The 18,172-nt window shown below is 51.5% G+C and overlaps 9 protein-coding genes across 9 annotated transcripts; 5 read left to right on the top strand and 4 right to left on the bottom strand.

Moving 5' to 3' along the window:
- Nucleotides 1-371: 371 nt before the first annotated feature.
- On the top strand, nucleotides 372-2,066 carry ATG17 (autophagy-related protein 17; the record flags this gene model as incomplete). The annotated part of the gene is made up of 1 exon (XM_041706426.1): nucleotides 372-2,066. The coding sequence occupies one exon, from the start codon at nucleotides 372-374 to the stop codon at nucleotides 2,064-2,066; it is 1,695 nt and encodes a 564-aa protein (XP_041558813.1).
- Nucleotides 2,067-2,381: 315 nt separating this feature from the next.
- APUU_51331A (uncharacterized protein) lies at nucleotides 2,382-3,134 on the bottom strand (the record flags this gene model as incomplete). The annotated part of the gene is made up of 1 exon (XM_041706427.1): nucleotides 2,382-3,134. The coding sequence occupies one exon, from the start codon at nucleotides 3,132-3,134 to the stop codon at nucleotides 2,382-2,384; it is 753 nt and encodes a 250-aa protein (XP_041558814.1).
- Nucleotides 3,135-3,625: 491 nt separating this feature from the next.
- APUU_51332S (putative arsenate reductase (Arc2)) lies at nucleotides 3,626-4,169 on the top strand (the record flags this gene model as incomplete). Its single annotated transcript, XM_041706428.1, has 2 exons — nucleotides 3,626-3,899; nucleotides 3,988-4,169. 2 exons carry the CDS (start codon nucleotides 3,626-3,628, stop codon nucleotides 4,167-4,169), a joined length of 456 nt encoding a protein of 151 aa, XP_041558815.1.
- Nucleotides 4,170-4,562: 393 nt separating this feature from the next.
- On the bottom strand, nucleotides 4,563-6,239 carry RIO1 (serine/threonine-protein kinase RIO1; the record flags this gene model as incomplete). Its single annotated transcript, XM_041706430.1, has 1 exon — nucleotides 4,563-6,239. The coding sequence occupies one exon, from the start codon at nucleotides 6,237-6,239 to the stop codon at nucleotides 4,563-4,565; it is 1,677 nt and encodes a 558-aa protein (XP_041558816.1).
- A 387-nt stretch (nucleotides 6,240-6,626) lies between these two features.
- Nucleotides 6,627-10,447, top strand: SMC3 (chromosome segregation protein SMC; the record flags this gene model as incomplete). Its single annotated transcript, XM_041706431.1, has 5 exons — nucleotides 6,627-6,664; nucleotides 6,734-6,893; nucleotides 6,943-8,153; nucleotides 8,204-10,101; nucleotides 10,155-10,447. 5 exons carry the CDS (start codon nucleotides 6,627-6,629, stop codon nucleotides 10,445-10,447), a joined length of 3,600 nt encoding a protein of 1,199 aa, XP_041558817.1.
- Nucleotides 10,448-10,710: 263 nt separating this feature from the next.
- APUU_51335A (GIG1 family protein) lies at nucleotides 10,711-11,482 on the bottom strand (the record flags this gene model as incomplete). Its single annotated transcript, XM_041706432.1, has 2 exons — nucleotides 10,711-11,219; nucleotides 11,365-11,482. 2 exons carry the CDS (start codon nucleotides 11,480-11,482, stop codon nucleotides 10,711-10,713), a joined length of 627 nt encoding a protein of 208 aa, XP_041558818.1.
- Nucleotides 11,483-12,050: 568 nt separating this feature from the next.
- CBR1 (cytochrome b5 reductase family protein) lies at nucleotides 12,051-13,169 on the top strand (the record flags this gene model as incomplete). The annotated part of the gene is made up of 4 exons (XM_041706433.1): nucleotides 12,051-12,055; nucleotides 12,120-12,277; nucleotides 12,334-12,959; nucleotides 13,020-13,169. 4 exons carry the CDS (start codon nucleotides 12,051-12,053, stop codon nucleotides 13,167-13,169), a joined length of 939 nt encoding a protein of 312 aa, XP_041558819.1.
- A 269-nt stretch (nucleotides 13,170-13,438) lies between these two features.
- Nucleotides 13,439-14,545, bottom strand: APUU_51337A (phosphatidylinositol phosphate kinase family protein; the record flags this gene model as incomplete). The annotated part of the gene is made up of 2 exons (XM_041706434.1): nucleotides 13,439-14,209; nucleotides 14,282-14,545. 2 exons carry the CDS (start codon nucleotides 14,543-14,545, stop codon nucleotides 13,439-13,441), a joined length of 1,035 nt encoding a protein of 344 aa, XP_041558820.1.
- Nucleotides 14,546-14,835: 290 nt separating this feature from the next.
- Nucleotides 14,836-17,131, top strand: APUU_51338S (arginine--tRNA ligase; the record flags this gene model as incomplete). The annotated part of the gene is made up of 4 exons (XM_041706435.1): nucleotides 14,836-15,240; nucleotides 15,312-16,609; nucleotides 16,660-17,073; nucleotides 17,125-17,131. 4 exons carry the CDS (start codon nucleotides 14,836-14,838, stop codon nucleotides 17,129-17,131), a joined length of 2,124 nt encoding a protein of 707 aa, XP_041558821.1.
- Between the last annotated feature and the right edge of the window lie 1,041 nt (nucleotides 17,132-18,172).

The following is an 18,172-nucleotide window of genomic DNA, read 5'->3' on the forward strand; positions in this document are numbered from 1 at the left end:
ACAGCACAGCGCGGACGGGAGAGGATCTACTCCGTACAGATTTTAAAGCTTAGGAATCGTACATCGCTTCGTAGGGGCTATGCGGGCAAGGATGTTTCAGAGCATCTTCGTAGGCTTGGATGCTCTAGATCGCCTATAAACACGACTGGGTAAGCCACATCACGGGCGGACCTCTGAGCACAGTCGGTCCCGTGACAGCGGGTCACGTCCTCGACAGTCGAGAGCTTCACTCAATCAATCAATCACCGTCTTGTATCCCTGCTGCTCTCCCGTCCAGATATTCATTGGGTGCGCGATAAAAAGGTGGCCGCTTGCTACTTGCTTGCGTCACAACGTATGAGACTACGTCCTTGGTGAGACTGGCCTACGACATGTCAGCGTTGGATTCCGGGTCCGGATCCAGCGGTGCACTTCCACCTGCTGAGCCCATACAGGGCCATGAGACAGGCCCGCCTACACTGGAAACACTGATTTCACATCTGGTCGCAGCAAAAAGGTCCTTGTCATCGATTAACCATGTCTGGCGGGCAAATGAGATTGTTACAACAGCTCGCTCCACGCTGGAGGAAAGCGTCGTGGTTTCCGCGCGCACAGGCTTTTTACGCAGCGGTCTGAACAATCAGCTGCGACTGCTCTACAATGTGCGAGCCGAGGTAGAGGAAATATCCCTGAGGGGGCGCTCGGAATTCGCTGGGGCTCTGAAAAGTCTCGATGCAGCTGACGTGCGCCTGAAAAAGACGCTTGGGCTGCTTCGAGAAACAATCGTGCATGCGTCCTTTCGTCCTGAGGGGGAAGAGCCTAAGAGCCTACATGATTTCGTGGACGAGCGTGGTGTTGAGGAGCTCCACGGCACACTGAAAAGCTCGATCGATCGTACCAATGCCGCGCAGGTGGAATTAGACTCTTCCAATCATGCTTTCGATGACGAGCTACAGTCAATCAAAAAAGCGTTAGGGAATTATCGGGCCACGACAAAGCTGGCATCCTCCCGCTCCTCCGTTTCCTCATCAGGCTCGCAGTCGGGATCTAGCTCCAGTTTCCCGTCTCTTTCGTCAATGCCGTCGATGGTGCACTCGCTCGAGACGCACGCGCAAGAGATGGCGAATCTGCTAGAATCATTAGTCCAACATTTCGACCTCTGCGTCACGGCCGTTAAACACACGGAAGGCGGAGGAGCTGCTGCTCAATCAATAACAGGAGACATCCCTGCCGGGGTAATCAGCAGCCGCGGCGATCCAGATCATGAAACGGAGAACATAACCGCAAACGTGAACGCCCCACTCGACCCCCTTAGTGATACGGAATATCGAGAAATGGTAAAAGTAATCATCGATGACGCCGCTGAGGCGGAAGATGTCGTGATGGAGATCCAAGACCGGATCGGAGAGATGGAATCCGCCATGGAGCACCTCCTCGCCCAACGAGATACGTTTCTCGCCGTCTACCAAGCTACTAAAGAAGTTTACAACCACCTATCATCCCTTGCATCTGCTCGCTTACCCGGATATATTGCGCAGGCTCACAGTTTCACCGGCGTATGGAATGACGAACACGACCGCATCAAAGGCGGTCTAGCAGACCTCTCTGACCTCAGCTCCTTGTACGACGGCTTCCTTGATGCCTATGATGGTCTCATCATTGAAGTCGCACGCCGTCGACACGTGCGCCACCGGGTCGAAAAGATCCTCCGCGATACACGTCACAAACTAGACGTTTTATACGGGGAAGACGTCAACGCCCGTGAGACATTCCGAGTCGAACAGGGCGACTTCCTCCCGTCTGATATTTGGCCAGGATTAAGCCGTGAGCCAATGCGCGTCGAGTTTCACCGCATTTCTGGTGGCCCGCTGAAAGGCGTGCTTGAGGAGAATCCTGACCAGGGCCTTGACCAGGGCCCAGAATCACAAGTAGAGGTCAGAGAGGATGAGCCCGGGAAACCGGAAAACAACCCGCAAAGCTCGAGCTCTGGTGAAGTGCTTCCTGATTTGCCCAAGACCCTTGTTGAGCAGGCGCTGGCTCGCCTAAACAGCAAGAGCAGAAATATGCTCGAGCGCCAAGAAGTTTAACTCTTGACCATTTTCTTTTGTTTGATTGACCCGCTGTATACAAGGCTACGCCTTCGTTACTTAATACGGATGACCTACGTGATGAACTTATTATTATCAGGTTTTGCCTGTGCTGATCCAGCCTTCATGCAAGGCTCGCCAGACGTATACTCCGGCCATGGCCGCTGATGTAAACGCTCGAGTGCTGTCTGCTGGAATGGAGATCAAAGAGAGCTCTGATAGGTCTAAAATATAGTACTTATAGTAACAATGGATCTTCATGCACCCAAGTAAACACATCTGCAATTTCCAACGGACTCGATCAAATCTACTTCTCTAAGATTGAGTTTGTTTCCAAGTCTTCTCAACATCATACGTATCATCATAAATCTCTCCCCAGCCCAATCTCGACCATCTCTCCGGCTTCTCAAGCGCGTCCACAAAATGCTTCATCGCCAGCACCATCTGCGCCGCCCACCTATCCGGACTCACAGCACCACACCCCGTCGCCATCGGCGTGATAAGTATATTCTCAATCCGACCCGTAGCATCATTATCCGCCCCAGTCCTCCGATTCCACCCCTCAATCGCACAAAGCAAGCTCCAAACACACTGGTACACAACCTCCCGATCCCAAACAACATTCTCGGGTGTCCTCATCGTCGGACAGATCGCTACCCATTTACACCCCCATGGGTTCTGACCAACCAGCTCCTCGGGAAAGTGCACAAGCTCGCACGTGCCTGGGGGCAGAAACCCTCTATACTTCTCGTAGAGCACGTCCTGGACCGCATGCGTGAGGGTATCGTAGTGGTGGTGCGGTGTGCAGAAGGCTACCGATATAGCGTCGTCGAATGCGCCGTCTAGTCGACCGTAGGAGTTTGCGGGGGAGACGACGAGGTCGAATTTTGTGCTGGCGGGGACGGCGGCTAGGCGGCTATTGTGGATTTCTATAGAGGGGAATTCGCTGGGCTTGTCTGGCTGGTATGCGGGCCAGTGGGTTTGTATGGCATTTTTGAAGGCTGTTATGAATTTGGACTCCATGCAGAGGAGGTGCAGTTTTGGGATGTTTTGAATGGGTGTAGCCATTTTGGTGTTGTTGGTAGATGTGGTCGTGATATATATTTAGGATGTGGTTGGAGGATGTGGTGGGATTGCAAGATATATATAACAGTGATGTTTGTCAATTCTAGAGAGATGCCTAGAAAGCCCAGATATGAGAGATATTTAGTCTAGGCAGCGTAGAAAAGAACAGTTGATGAAACGTGTTGTCTTGAGGCTGAAAGTTGTCAGAATATAGTGTTGACTAGTTTAGGCAGGAGGGGGATTGATCTAAGTATTCATGCAGGATCGAAGACAGACTAGGCAGTGTTTAATAGCGGCCTCGGTAATCGATAACTACTTACTGCGTAGCTGCGTTAATATGTTTTGTCCCTGGAGACTGCCCCTCTCGAACCAATGACAACCCCACAGTGACATCTCAACCTCGGAATCCTCCACCATCTATATATTAATATATTCAAAAAAACAACCATCCAACATCCCATATCACTATTGAAACATCCTCGCACCCTTCCAACATGACAGAACCCGCTCCCTGGCACGCCTCCTTCCCAAACCCCCGCACCTCAGACCCCGCGGCGCTTCCCCGCCCAACCCTCCGCCAATGGCTCCAACAAGGTACGAAAACCCCCGGGTCTGATTTCCTGCTCGTCGACCTCCGCAGGACAGATCAGGATGGAGGCACGATAAGGGGCTCGCTGAATCTGCCCGCGCAGAGCCTTTATCCGACCTTGTCGACACTGTATAGCCTTGTTCGCGCGGCGGGGGTGAAGGACGTGGTTTTCTATTGTGGTATGTTTCCCTCTTTTCTCTCTTTTCTTACCGTGTTGGGTATTTAGTCGACTGTTACTGGTAGAAGCTGACCATGGTGCAATTGAAGGGTCCTGTGGTGGTCGCGGCACTCGCGCCGCTGGGTGGTTTGCGGACTATCTTGCCGACCAGGGTGCGGATGGTGAGGTGAAGAGTTGGAAATTAGAGGGCGGAATCAAGGGGTGGGTTAATGAGGGAGAAGATTATACGGCGTTAATGGATGGGTTTGATGGAGCTGTTTGGGCGAAATAGCTAGGTAGCAACTACTCTACGTAATATACATCATTGCTGGTATATGTAAAGATAGATGGACGGTAATGTACTCTATTTGACCGACGTGGGTATCTGTAGTTCTAGAGCCGAGACTCGCGAGAATCTAACATTCTGAGGCGGCCTTGACGGAAGACGTCTGAGGGAACCGTTGCCCTCGTGCGGATGGCATGTGCCGAATGGACGAACCGGACTGACTACTTACCGTAGTTGTTGCGGTTCAGATGTTTGGAAGTGCGAAATGACACTCCAGGAAATCATGTCACTCGCTTGGGAAATAAGTTGATGCAAATAAGTTGATGCAAATAAGTTGATGCAAATAAGTTGATGCAAATATGTTGAATTTGCGGATTCAATAAGCCAATGTCGGATTGTTCACTTGTGCTTTCTGGAGGAGGACGAAACCAGGCGCTTTTTAATATTCTTCGGCATCTTGTTAGCCCTCTTTTCGCGTTTTTCTTCCTTGACCTTGTTCTTGTGCTCCTTCTTGGAGTCTTTATCCTCGAATCGCTTTCCCCGGGGAGCCTTCTTTTCGAAGGGATCCTTGTCTTCGTCGTCTTCGGAGTCAGAGCCACCAACTGAGACACCTCCGCTGACTTCGGAACCCGAGTCGTCTTCATCCTCTGCGCCTGCGGGTTGTTTCTTGCGGGCAAGAAGGTCTCGGTATACGAGATCGCCACCTTCACCAGCTTGAACCTTCTCCGCGTCACGCTCGAAATCATATACTTGCTCCAAGGTCTGAGGGATATACTGTTGACGGAAGACGGCAGTATCAACTTCATCACCTGCCTCAGTTTCAATAGTAAAAAGCTTCTCCACAGCCTCGTTCAGCTCTTCCGATACCGTAGCTGGGCCAGTAGGAGCAATGATAAACTCGAAGACAATTCGCTCGGCAAGGGTATCAACGCCTTTCCGACGGAAGAAATCGCCAACATTCTTGATGTCCATGCGCAGGAATTCAAAACTCCGAGGGTGGTCGTGCTCCACACTCTGACTGACATCGATGACATATAGTTTATTGTTGTGGTAGAGGGTGTTGTACTCGCTAAGATCTGCGTGTACTAGGTGGCAAGTCTGATACATTACTCGCATATAGCCTAGCATGTCAATGTAGAGCTCACGCCACCTGGTTTCGGGGTCAGGAATGCTGAACTCAACATCCTTCAACCGCGGCGCGGCTATACCCTTGGAGTTTCCGACGAAGCCCATAACCAGAACGTGGAGCCGCAGATTGATCGGCTCAGGACAAGGGATGCCAGCGGCGTATATTCTTCGCAGGTTGCGCATTTCCTTTTCAGCCCACATTTTAACCATCGCTCGGTTGTTGCTCTTGTTGTAACCCTGGCGGAATCGGAACTCCCCTGTGACGTACTTGTCTCTGTCCTTGAAAACCAAAATGCTTGTCTTGTATACTTTGATCGCACGGTGTATCGGAGCGGCATCGAAATCCTCTGGTTGTAGCATCGAGTGATATACGTTGGCCTCTTTACCGGTTGAGAGACATCCGTGAATTTCGGAAACGACATTGCGGTTGATCATTTGCAGAAGGATCATGCGAGTCCGAGGATCTAATACCTGCTCCGAGGTAGCTCTGTCCGCCTTGTCGGCGCCACGCTCCCCACGCACCGCCAACCCAGACTGCATATCATCGAGCTTGATCTTTCCAGCATGACGAGTCAACGATTTGATTTCATCATCGACATATGCATGCGTATTGACGGTAGGCTTCTGCGTGTTCGTCTTCGGGTATGTCCACTTGGGAACGTTCGGGTCGGCGGCGAGCTCGTTTACTTTTCGTTGGCGATTGTAGGCTTTTGTGAGATCCGCTGGGTTTGATGAATTGAAATCGGCTTCGTCTAGCTCCTCCTCGAAAATATCATCGTAATAGTCATCGTCCTCGTTGTTATCTTCGTCGTTCGGCGTCAGGTCTTGCCCCGCCATAGCGGGGACTGTGCCATCAGGGTTCGCATACCCTTTGTTAGGGACGTAGGTGTGCGAAGGTGATAAGCCGTCGGCAGGGGTAACAGTGTCGGTAGCTGGATCTGAAGCCATGATGGCGAACGAGTGTGATAACCTCCTGAACCGAAACTTGTAGAAAGGTATCAAGTGTGTTCCGCAGAAATTTGGGTAGAAAAAAAGTGCCTTTATCTGATCTGAATTTCCCTGATTGGACAAAATGCGTGTGGATCGATCTCTGCTGACCGCCCGGCAGAAACCCCGCTGGCGGAAGAGAAACGCGTTGGTGCGCGTCCTGTTGAGGCTATCGGCATCGGCGCATCGAGGCCACCAACACTTGGTCCGAATACTGGCTCCTAGCGCTTTTTAGCAACAATCACTCTGCAATATACGGTCAGGGAACTGGATTTTGCTTCTGGCGGTTTCGCCCGCGTGATGCTGTAGACGCCGCAGCTTCTTGAGTTTTCGCGTGTGTCGGTCAAGATGTATGTCAAGCAGATTATTATTCAGGGCTTCAAGAGGTGAGTCGTCCCATGCGCGGCATATACCAGTTGATGAGCTGGAACTAATGCGCCTTCGTAACTATCCAGCTACAAGGACCAAACGGTCATTGAGCCCTTCTCGCCCAAGCACAATGTCATCGTCGGCCGCAATGGATCAGGGAAGAGTAACTTCTTCGCGGCCATTCGGTTTGTCCTCAGCGATGCCTACACTCACCTAGGCAGAGAAGAGCGACAGGCTCTGTTACACGTATGTAAACTGTTTTGGCAGTTGCGGGATGAATGCTTACAGCGAGTAGGAAGGTTCGGGTTCCGCTGTCATGTCGGCGTACGTTGAGATCATTTTTGATAATTCCGATGATCGATTCCCGACCGGAAGGCCAGAAGTCGTTCTTCGCCGAACAATTGGTCTGAAGAAAGATGAATACACCCTCGACCGGAAGAATGCGACGAAATCTGACGTGATGAACCTTCTCGAGTCGGCCGGCTTTTCACGATCGAACCCCTATTATATCGTACCACAAGGTCGAGTTACAGCTCTGACCAACATGAAGGATTCCGAACGGTTGAACCTGTTGAAAGAAGTCGCCGGTACTCAAGTTTACGAGGCGCGTCGTGCGGAGTCTTTGAAGATTATGCACGAGACCAACAGCAAGCGGGAGAAAATCGACGAGCTGTTGGAGTTCATCAACGAACGACTCGCAGAACTCGAGGAGGAGAAGGACGAACTGAGGAACTTCCAAGATAAGGATAAGGAGCGGAGGTGCTTGGAATACACAATCTACTCCCGCGAACAGCAAGAAATCTCGAGTTTCCTCGACAACCTCGAAGAGCTGCGACAAACTGGTGTTGAGGATACGGACGTCAACCGTGACCGTTTCATCCAAGGGGAGAAGGAAATGGCACAGGTTGACGCAGAGATTGCCGAGTGCAAACAGCAGATCGAGTTCTTGAAAGTCGACAAAACACAGCTGGAAGATGAGCGACGTGAGGCTTCCAAGGCGCTCGCTCAGGTAGAGTTACAAGCCAAGTCACTCTCGGATAACCAGGCGGCTGCCCAAGCGCTGAAGTCGCGCCACGATGAAGATTTAAAGACTGTCCAAGCCGCCATCCAGGAACGCCAGTCAGAGCTACAGGAACTGACGCCCCGTTTCAACGCAGCAAAGGACCAGGAGGATGATGCCAAGGCCAAACTTACTGAGGCTGAAACGATCCGCCAAAGACTATATGCGAAGCAAGGCAGAAATTCACGCTTCAAGAACAAGTCTGAGAGAGACAAGTGGCTTCAGGCAGAGATTAAGAACAACTACACTTCTATATCTAGCGTGCAGTCAGTATTGTCGCAGACACAGGAGGACATCCAAGAGCTCGAGGGTGAAATTGCGCTCCTTGAACCTGAACAGGAACGCCTACGCCAGCAGATCGATGGTAGGGGCGACACCATTCAGTCCGTAGAGCAGCAGGTTCAAACTGCCAAAGACGAAAGAGACCGGTTGATGGATCAGCGAAAGTATGTCACCGAAATATTGTATCCACTTCCAAATTGCTGACTAGTTATAGGGAGCTGTGGCGAGAAGAGGCGAAGCTAGACTCAATTCTATCAAATGCATCAAATGAGGTTGATCGCGCGGACCGCAATCTTTCTCATATGATGGACCATAACACAAGCCGCGGTATTGCTGCTGTGCGCAGGATCAAGCGGCAGCACAACCTAGAAGGTGTCTATGGGACGCTTGCCGAGCTCTTCGACGTGAATGACCGATACCGCACTGCTGTTGAAGTTACGGCCGGCCAGAGCTTGTTCCACTATGTCGTTGATACAGATGATACTGCTACTAAAGTTCTCGAAATTCTCCAACAAGAAAAGGGGGGCCGAGTCACATTTATGCCTCTCAACCGGCTAAGAAGCAAACCACTTAATATGCCCAAGGCTAGCGACACAATTCCGATGATCGAGAAGTTGCAGTATGATCGTGCATACGACAAGGCTTTCCAACATGTCTTTGGCAAAACAATCATTTGCCCCAATCTTCAAGTTGCAGCACAGTATGCCCGAAGCCATGGTGTCAACGCAATCACCCCCGAGGGAGATCGTTCTGATAAGCGGGGTGCTCTTACTGGTGGTTTCCATGATACGCGATCGTCTCGCCTGGATGCTGTGAAGAACCTCGGAAAATGGAGGGACGAGTACGAGACAAAGAAGAACCGCGGAACTGAAATTCGCAAAGAGCTTGAACATTTAGATCAACTCATAACTAGAGCCGTGGGTGAGCTGCAAAAACTGGAACAACAAAGGCACCAGGTACAGAACAGCAGTGGGCCGCTGCGGCAAGAGCTGAGGAGCAAGCGTGATCTCCTTCAGAAGCAGAACGACAACTTGGATGCCAAGCGACGAGCTCTTCGCAACATTGAGACCAATCTTGCCTCCCTGAAAGACCAGGTTGATGCGTTTGAGGGTGAACTCTCCTCGGCGTTCCAGAAGGCACTCAGCGATGAAGAAGAAACACGGCTGGAATCCTTGAACTCTGAGGTTCAAGAATATCGCCGACAGTATCAGGAACTCTCCAGTCAACGCAGTGAGCTAGAGGGACGGAAGTCTGTCCTGGAGTCCGAGCTGCGGGAGAACTTGAACCCTCGCCTTGACCAGCTTGTTGGCCAGGACGCAGACCTGGCTGATGAGGATGGCACAGGGAACATCAAAGAAACTCAGCGTGAGCAGAAGCGCCTCACAAAGGCCTTAGATAAGCTTGGTGAAAGGCTTGCTCAGGTAGACGAGTCCATCGAGCAAGCGAACATACGCGTGGCGGAACTTAGCCAACGCAATGCCGACTCCCGACGAGACCTCGAGGAGCTTGCCAAGTCGATTGAGAAGCATCAACGTCGCATGGAGAAGAGTATGCAAAAGAAGGCTGCCCTGACGAAACAGGCGGCTGAGTGTGCAGCCAACATTCGTGATCTTGGTGTCCTTCCAGATGAAGCTTTCACCAAGTACAAGAACACAGATTCCAACACGGTGGTTAAGAAGCTACATAAAGCCAACGAAGCGTTGAAAAAATACTCGCATGTCAACAAGAAAGCTTTTGAGCAGTACAACAACTTCACGAAGCAGCGAGAGACACTGACAAGTCGACGAGAAGAGCTTCAAGCGTCTCAAAAATCTATTGATGATTTGATCCAAGTGCTGGACCAGCGGAAGGATGAGGCCATAGAGAGAACCTTTAAGCAGGTGTCTCGTGAATTTGCCAACATTTTCGAGAAGCTCGTTCCTGCAGGCCGCGGGCGTTTGATTATCCAGCGCAAAACAGACCGTGCCCAGCGACAAGATGACGAACTCGAGTCCGATGATGAAGATGCGAAGCAAAGTGTAGAGAACTATGTTGGTGTTGGCATCAGCGTCAGCTTCAACAGCAAGCATGACGACCAGCAACGTATCCAGCAACTTAGTGGAGGACAGAAGAGTGAGTCTCCCCCGTCATATATTATTTTACTCGGTTTTTTTAACAAGAAATAGGTCTCTGCGCTCTTGCCTTGGTCTTTGCTATCCAAGCCTGTGACCCTGCGCCATTCTATCTTTTCGACGAGATCGACGCCAATCTGGATGCCCAATACCGGACTGCTGTTGCAACGATGCTCAAGGCCATCTCTGACTCCACGAATGGACAATTTATCTGCACAACCTTCCGTCCAGAGATGTTGCATGTGGCCGAAAAGTGCTACGGTGTGAGTTTCCGACAGAAGGCCAGTACTATTGACGTCGTGTCGAGAGAGGAAGCGCTTAAGTTCGTTGATGAACAGAAGCCATAGATGTCGGTTGGCTGGTGACTGGTGACTGGGATGACTGGTAATGATTAGTTTCGTTCTATGGGAAGGCTGCTCGGAGCTTGATATCTATTTATTCATCTTTTTATTTTTTTTTCCCGTGCTTTATTTATCTGTGTACTTTACTCAGGTTCAGGATTCCCAATACTCGCACGTTTGAGGCATTCCAAATCTCCTCTATACTCCGAAATGATCGAGCCCAAGTCTAGCTACTGTAGTAATTTAGTCTACTCTATACTCTATCCTACTTATTCGCCTGTCCACTCATGCAAATACCGATCAGGAACATCTCTCAACAGCACATGAACATGCTCCAGCCCCCTCACACTCTGCAGGGCGGTGTGATTCTTAAACCACAAGACATGCGACTTCGGATCCTGAAACCCGTGCTTCGCAAGCCTGTCCACAAAAGTTCGCTGCACAAAGTCCTCAATCAGCTCATGGCTCTCGCTCGTAATCACCCCATTTTCATCCTTCACAGGGATGGGGCTCCGCGACCAGACGACGATATGCTCGATGCCCTTCGCCAGCCCGTACGGCCAGTCGTTGCGGAGAATCTTGTAGTCTGCGGGGTCGGCAAAGGGGATCGGGTTTTTAAAATCCGGTGCGGTTCCATCCGTCGGTAACTGCCAGCCTAGGCGTCGCTGGCAGATGTAGTTGGTTATCGTGCCATACTCGGCCTTAGTCTCTTTGGACCATTGGAGATATCGGATCAGATCGGAGGGTTTCCGCTTCAAGATGCCGAGATCGCCTCGTGCTGTGCGGGGGTTAGTTTGGGCTCGTTGGATGAGTCGGAGAACAGATTAGAATATCGGGGTTGGAGTTGGGGTTGAGGGGGAGGGGATGAGAGAGGGGGAACAAGCGGAGGAGGAGAGAAAGATGAGGTATTCATAATTTCATACCGATGATATCCTGCAGGTCTTTCCAGTCGTGGTAGATGAATTCCTCGTCTGTTTGGGCGAGGACCGCGCGGTCTACGTCTGTGAGGTGGAAAGCCGGCGGCTCTTCCTCGACTGTCATAGTGGATGCGATGAAGTTTGGACCCGGAATTTTTGGTCAGGATAGGCAAGCCGCAGTCTAGTTGAGGACGCAGTGCGGAATTCACCGTTGATTAAGACAACGGGGGAGTTGCAAATGCGGTGATTCTCTCCCCTCAGCGGGGGCTGTCAAAGGAGTCACAAAAGGCACGGGGGTTCTGTCCTGCAGTCAGCATTGCTGGAGTCAATACCGCATCCAACTCGATCTCTACTATATTATTTTTTTTATTTCGAGAACTCCATTATTCTAGACCAAGCCATATCTATAAGCTTGAGGACAAGGACTTACTACTACTTAGTACTAGTAGTAGTAGCCACTTATCTCCAGATCGAAGAGTGTTGAGTGGAGGCGTAATTACCGTCACAATACCCGCCCACCAAGTTGAATCCCGCCGACTGCAGACCGACTGGGCCGACAGCTCCTTAAGCTTGGATTTCTGCCATTCCGCCCGCTCCATCCACTTCTCCTTCGTTTTCTCTTCATTTTCGCTATTTGTTTTCCTTTCTCTTCTTGCGTACTGGGGCTACCGGAGGATTCACAAGTCGTCAACATGAGGTATTCCCACTCTTTCTGCTCTGCAGTCTACAATTGACAGCTGACCGATGTCGGATGCTCATAGTGCCTTTTCTGCGGAGAACGTCACTACGGTTTTCATTCCCTCCGCTCTTCTCGTGGTTGGGACATTCTTCGTCAAGAATGAGTGGACGCCCTATGCAGTCGCTGCAGCGGCCATTTTCACTGGCTTCAAGCTGCTGGCGTCTGGCGGCGGTGCTCCCAGTAAGTCCAGCAATCGCGGAATGTCACATGCGCATATGGGCTGACATGCTCTGCAGAAGCGAGAAAGGTCCTGAACCCTACCGAGTTCCAAGACTACCTCCTGAAGGAAAAGAACGAGATCTCCCACAACGTGTCCGTGTACCGCTTCGCCCTGCCCCGTTCCACCGACATTCTGGGTCTTCCCATCGGCCAGCACATCTCTCTCGCCGCCACCATTGACGGCCAGCCCAAGGAGGTTGTGCGCTCCTACACCCCCATCTCCTCCGACAATGAAGCCGGCTACTTTGACCTCCTCGTCAAGGCTTATCCCCAGGGTAACATCTCCAAGTACCTGACCACCCTGGAGGTCGGCCAGACCATGAAGGTGCGCGGCCCCAAGGGTGCCATGGTCTACACCCCCAACATGTGCCGCCACATCGGTATGATCGCTGGAGGTACCGGTATCACCCCTATGCTCCAGATCATCAAGGCCATTATCCGCAACCGTCCCCGCAACGGTGGAAACGACACCACCCAGGTGGACCTGATCTTCGCCAATGTCAACCCCGACGACGTCCTGCTCAAGGAGGAGCTCGAGAAGCTCATTGCCGAGGACGATGGTTTCCGCGTCTACTACGTTCTCAACAACCCTCCCGAGGGATGGACTGGTGGTGTCGGCTTCGTTACCCCTGACATGATCAAAGTGAGTTTTATCCGTTTTGTCAACTAGACGGTTGCAGTGGTTAACCAATAACACTTGTAGGAACGTCTCCCTGCTCCCGCTTCGGATATCAAGATCCTCCTCTGCGGTCCTCCTCCCATGGTCAGCGCCATGAAGAAGGCTACCGAGTCTCTCGGCTACACCAAGGCCCGCCCCGTCAGCAAGCTCGATGACCAGGTCTTCTGCTTCTAGGCGAAACGACAATATATGCAAAAGCCTGCATAGGTCGGATTGAGCTAATTTTGGGACGCGATATTCACAAGGCGTTGGAGCGACTAGATACACTACTGCTACATTCGCAATGCGCTCATCAGACGATTCGATCCGAGTTTACAAAATATAACGATGGTGTTATGTTCATTCCAGGAAATTGTCAGATTAAGTTGGTTCAATAATATAACTATTACAAATGTTGATATAGACACTTTCACGACGGAAATTTGATAACAAATCCACCCGTATCATTGCTCCGATGGCTGCACATGTACTTCCATCATCTCATTAACCATAGTCAGGAACTTCTCCCGATACTCATCAGCCGTAGTCGTGATACTCATGGGACCCTGCCGCCCTATAACATTAAACGCCTCCACCGCGCCCGTCATCGCCTGCGCATGCAGCTTATGCTTAGCCCAAAAGAAATCCAACACAACAGCCCGATACTTCCAAAGCCCATCACTCGAAGTCACACCAACACGCCACTGCGTCTTGCGCCCCAAACTCTCAGGCTTGAGCGACGCCGGAAACCGCACCAGGAATAAGGAATAGTCCACGATATTCGCGGACGCAAGGAACGCAGTGTCCGTCTCCAGCGTCCGCTTCACGGCCTCGTAGTTCTTTCGGCTAAGCCGCACCTTGTCCTCGAATTTATCAGCTAGTCGCTCCAGTGTGTCTTCGCTCACTAGCGGGTCGGGGACTAGATCGCGCTCTGGGTAGAAGTAGTCGATTGGTTTGAGGTCGTAGGTTTCCCATTTCTCGCTGCCTGGCTGTTCTTCTTTCCCGTAGAGCATGTTGTCCATGATGATGTGGTGCGCTGGTGATGTGCGCAGGATGCTTCCGATCGAGGTGTAGGGCGCATATATGTAGTCTGTTATCCAGACGAGGAGGGATTCAGGGTGGTTGCGCATGTATTGGTAGTAAGGCTCGAGGAGGTCTTTGCGAAAGAACGAGTGCTCGAAATGTCTCGGGACGCTCTTTACGAGGAAGGCTGAGTTGGAGGTTCGGAAGAAGGTCTTTGTTGTACAGTTAGACTTGATCTTATCATCGTAACCGAATGCGATCAACTGGGGCAAGAATGTACGGACCGAGCCGGAGAAGCCTAAATCACCCATGGAGACCAGGGAAGACTTTCCATCATTTTTGAAGCAAGAGATATACTCTTCTTCGCTGAGACTCCATATTTCCGTGCGCAGCCTCTGGAAAAGCTCCTTTTCGTAGCGGATGAGGGTCAGATAGTAGATATGGAAGAAGGCGATGATGCGCTGGATCAGTGAGATGCGCGCGGTTCCCCGACGGGTTAAAGCGCGTAGGATAGAGCGTGATATGGCCTTTTGGCGCCGGTCAGCCATTTTTTATTGTGAGCGTTGAGGGTACCATGTTGGAAATTGAGGACTGCATATTCCGTATAGGCCGGAGCTGGTCGCAAAACAGGCCTGGAGCGTTGACGTCAGAGAAAGGTTAAGTTCCAGTCGCCCGTTCTGGAAGGAATGAGGGTTAGGGCTTTAAAGTCACGGGCTGCTCACTGCTCACCGCCCGGCGTCCGCCCGACACAGGGCAGCAGAACTGCCGGTTTGAGTCATTGGAAGAGAAAAAAAAGTTCCCCTCTTGCAGTTGATAGGAGCTCAAAGAATCCCCCTCTATGGGTCACAGTCTGGTTAGCGGGGCTCATCGATTTTCCACCACCCTCTGCAGGCGCATCCTATCCTGTCCTCCACGGAATAACTCTGCCTCACTGCGAAATTGCCCTTACTCCTTTCGCCATTTTAATCCCTCTCGTCTACCCTCCGCTCGAGGATTCACGAGAAGCGTAGCCCCAGCCATGGCGTCTGCTACTTCTCTCCCTGCGGCGGTCGAGTCGCTCTCTCTCCAGACTACCTCGGAGACATCCAAGTTCCCTAACTGCTTTCCGTCTCTGAACCCCGTAGACCTTTACAGACAGCACATTGCTGAGAACTTGGGCGCTGCGGCGGACATTGACGCCGAGAAGATCTATACCCGCCTACAATGGACGAACACTCTGGATAAGGGTGACCTTGTCCTGCCGGTACGCGATCATCAAAACAGTATTTAATGCACGTCACGCGATATGGCTAACGCCTGGATTGGATTCCCTAGGTCCCCTCGTTGCAGATCAAAGGAAAGAAGCCGCAAGAACTGTCCGAAGAACTCGCGTCGAAATTCCCCGAGTCCGATATTGTCCAACCCCCCATTGCCAATGGCGTCCACCTCACATTCTTCTTCAAGACTACGCCGCTCTCGAAGAACGTCATCGGAAAGATTCTCAGCAACAAGGCAGCGTATGGATCGAATGGAAACCTGGGTCTGCGCGATCCCCAGGACCCCGCAAAGGGCCGGAAGAAGATGATCGTGGAGTTTTCGTCGCCTAACATTGCGAAGCCCTTCCATGCCGGACACCTGCGGAGTACCATTATTGGTGGTTTCTTGGCCAACCTTTACACCGTTGTCGGGTGGGACGTTGTCAAGATGAACTACCTCGGTGACTGGGGTAAGCAGTATGGTCTGCTTGCGAACGGATACAAGAAGTTCGGTGATGAGGAGAAGCTGCTGAAAGATCCGATTAACCATCTGTTTGATGTTTACGTCAAGGTCAATGGCATTGTGTCGGAGCAGGATGGCCCGATTAAGGAGCTCAAGGAGCAGATCAAGACAAAGAAGGAGAAGGGCGAGGATGTCGCCGAACTTGAGCAAGAGCTCGCGAAACTTGTCGATGTCAGCGAGGACGAGAAAGCCCGTCGCTACTTCAAGAGCATGGAGGACGGCGACGCCGATGCTCTGGCCCTGTGGCGCCGATTCCGTGAGCTCAGTATCCAAAAGTACAAGGAAACATATGCCCGTCTGAACATCGATTTCGATGCCTATTCTGGCGAGTCCCAAATCAAACAGGAGAGTATGTCTACCGCGAACGACACACTAGAGAAGAGCGGTGTTTCTGAGAAGTCCGAGGGTGCCGTTATCGTTGACTTTGTCAAGCACGGCGCCAAGAAGCTTGGAAAGGCTATCATTGTCCGAAAGGACGGTACGCCACTATACCTGACCCGTGATATTGGTGCTATTCTCGAGCGTGACGAGGCGTACCACTTCGACAAGATGATCTATGTTGTTGCTTCCCAGCAAGATCTTCACTTGGCTCAGCTTTTCAAGATCACAGAGCTCATGGGCTACAAGGACCTGGCTAGCCGGTGCCAACACATCAACTTCGGTATGGTGCGCGGAATGAGTACCCGTAAGGGTACTGTGAAGTTCTTGGATGATATCTTGAAGGACGTCGGCGAAAAGATGCACGAAGTCATGAAGAAGAATGCCGCCAAGTACGAGCAGATTGAGGACCCTGAGCGGACCGCTGATATTCTGGGTATCACCTCCGTCATGGTACAGGATATGTCTGGAAAGCGGTACGTTACCTTGTCCCAACTATGAAATTCAACCTCTAACGTTAACATAGTATCAACGGCTACGACTTCAACCTCGACGCCATGACATCGTTCGAAGGAGACACCGGTCCTTATCTGCAATATGCCCACGCCCGTCTCTGCTCTGTTGTCCGCAAGGCGGAGATGAACGTGGATGAGCTCTCTTCAGCCAACCTCGAACTCCTGACGGAAGCCCACGCCACCGACCTTGTTCGTCTGCTGTCACAGTGGCCCGACACCATCGCTCAAACCACCAAGACTCTCGAACCCACCACCATCGTCACCTACCTTTTCCGTATGACTCACATCCTCAGCTCCGGCTATGATACCCTCCGAGTTGTGGGCAGCGAGCCTGAGGTGAAGAAGGCCCGTCTGGCTCTATACGAGTCCGCCCGGCAAGTCCTGAACAACGGCATGCGACTTCTCGGTCTCACGCCTGTTAGCCGGTAAGTCAAGCCCTGTTTCTAAATACGCGGCCGATATTAACTTCTATCTAGGATGTAAACGAAGTACGACATAAAATTTAAAGCGACAATATTCATCTTTTTTTTTAGATTCCCGAAAGCTGGAATACACAATTTCTCCAATTCAACACAAAGGCCGATACTTGGCAGAACAGTAGTCTAGGTGATCATTGACCCGTAGCCTCTCGAATCTTGCTCGAGAGAGAATTTAGTTGATCGGGCAGCAAACAGTTCATCTGATCCGCGCGGAGAACCCACATGTTCCCCTCGATTGCCATCGCTGAATCGTTAACGGCGAACCTGTGGACCAAGGCTGTAGTTGAACCCCGAGCACGGCGTCCGCAGTGGCGTTAGTCTGATGCACCACCACCCAATTAGGCACCGACTATCTGATCCCCAGCTGATGCGACAAGGGGATTCTGGACGACCCAAGGGAACCCTGGTCTCAGTGTCAGCCTGCCAGCAATAAGCCCAGCAAGTATTATCGTGGCTTTGGTCAGCCAGTCCGTCAGACTCAGCTATGTCTGTCTTTGAAACGGCTGAGGTGACACGGAATGAGGGAAATGCAACATCCAGCCCAACATGGATCTAAAACTGGGATCCTCCCGCGAGTCGGGGGACTTGACCCGTAGAAAGTGGGTGCTAAATCGGGGATCATGGATCGAAGGGAGCAATGCGTTCTAGAAAGGACCTTGGAATGTCCTGACGGGGACTCGAGAGATATAGCAGAGCTGGCTGCCTCAGGCACTCGCTCGGGGACTATCTGAGTGGGCAAACACCAACACTCTCCCTCCTTGCTGGACGCCTCTGAACTCCGACCCTCGCGCCCTGCTAGACCATTCCTTGTTCCATTCTGGCTCCAGCTCCAATGTCGCCGTTTGCTGGTCCTCCCTCGAGTCGGAGACCCGCCCAAGTCCCCGTTACACGACAGATAAAATGAACCAGCCCTGGTCCTTGAGTACGCGGCTCGGGAGTTTGTCCTCTTCTCGAGTCCGTTTACTTGCGAGTGCCTTCGATTCCAAGGACAAGTATCTTATCATACTATAATTTATTCTATTAATTTTTTTTGACTTTGCCCTGC

The sequence above is a fragment of the Aspergillus puulaauensis genome, chromosome 5 (assembly GCF_016861865.1).
Source record: "Aspergillus puulaauensis MK2 DNA, chromosome 5, nearly complete sequence".
NCBI lineage: Eukaryota > Fungi > Ascomycota > Eurotiomycetes > Eurotiales > Aspergillaceae > Aspergillus > Aspergillus puulaauensis.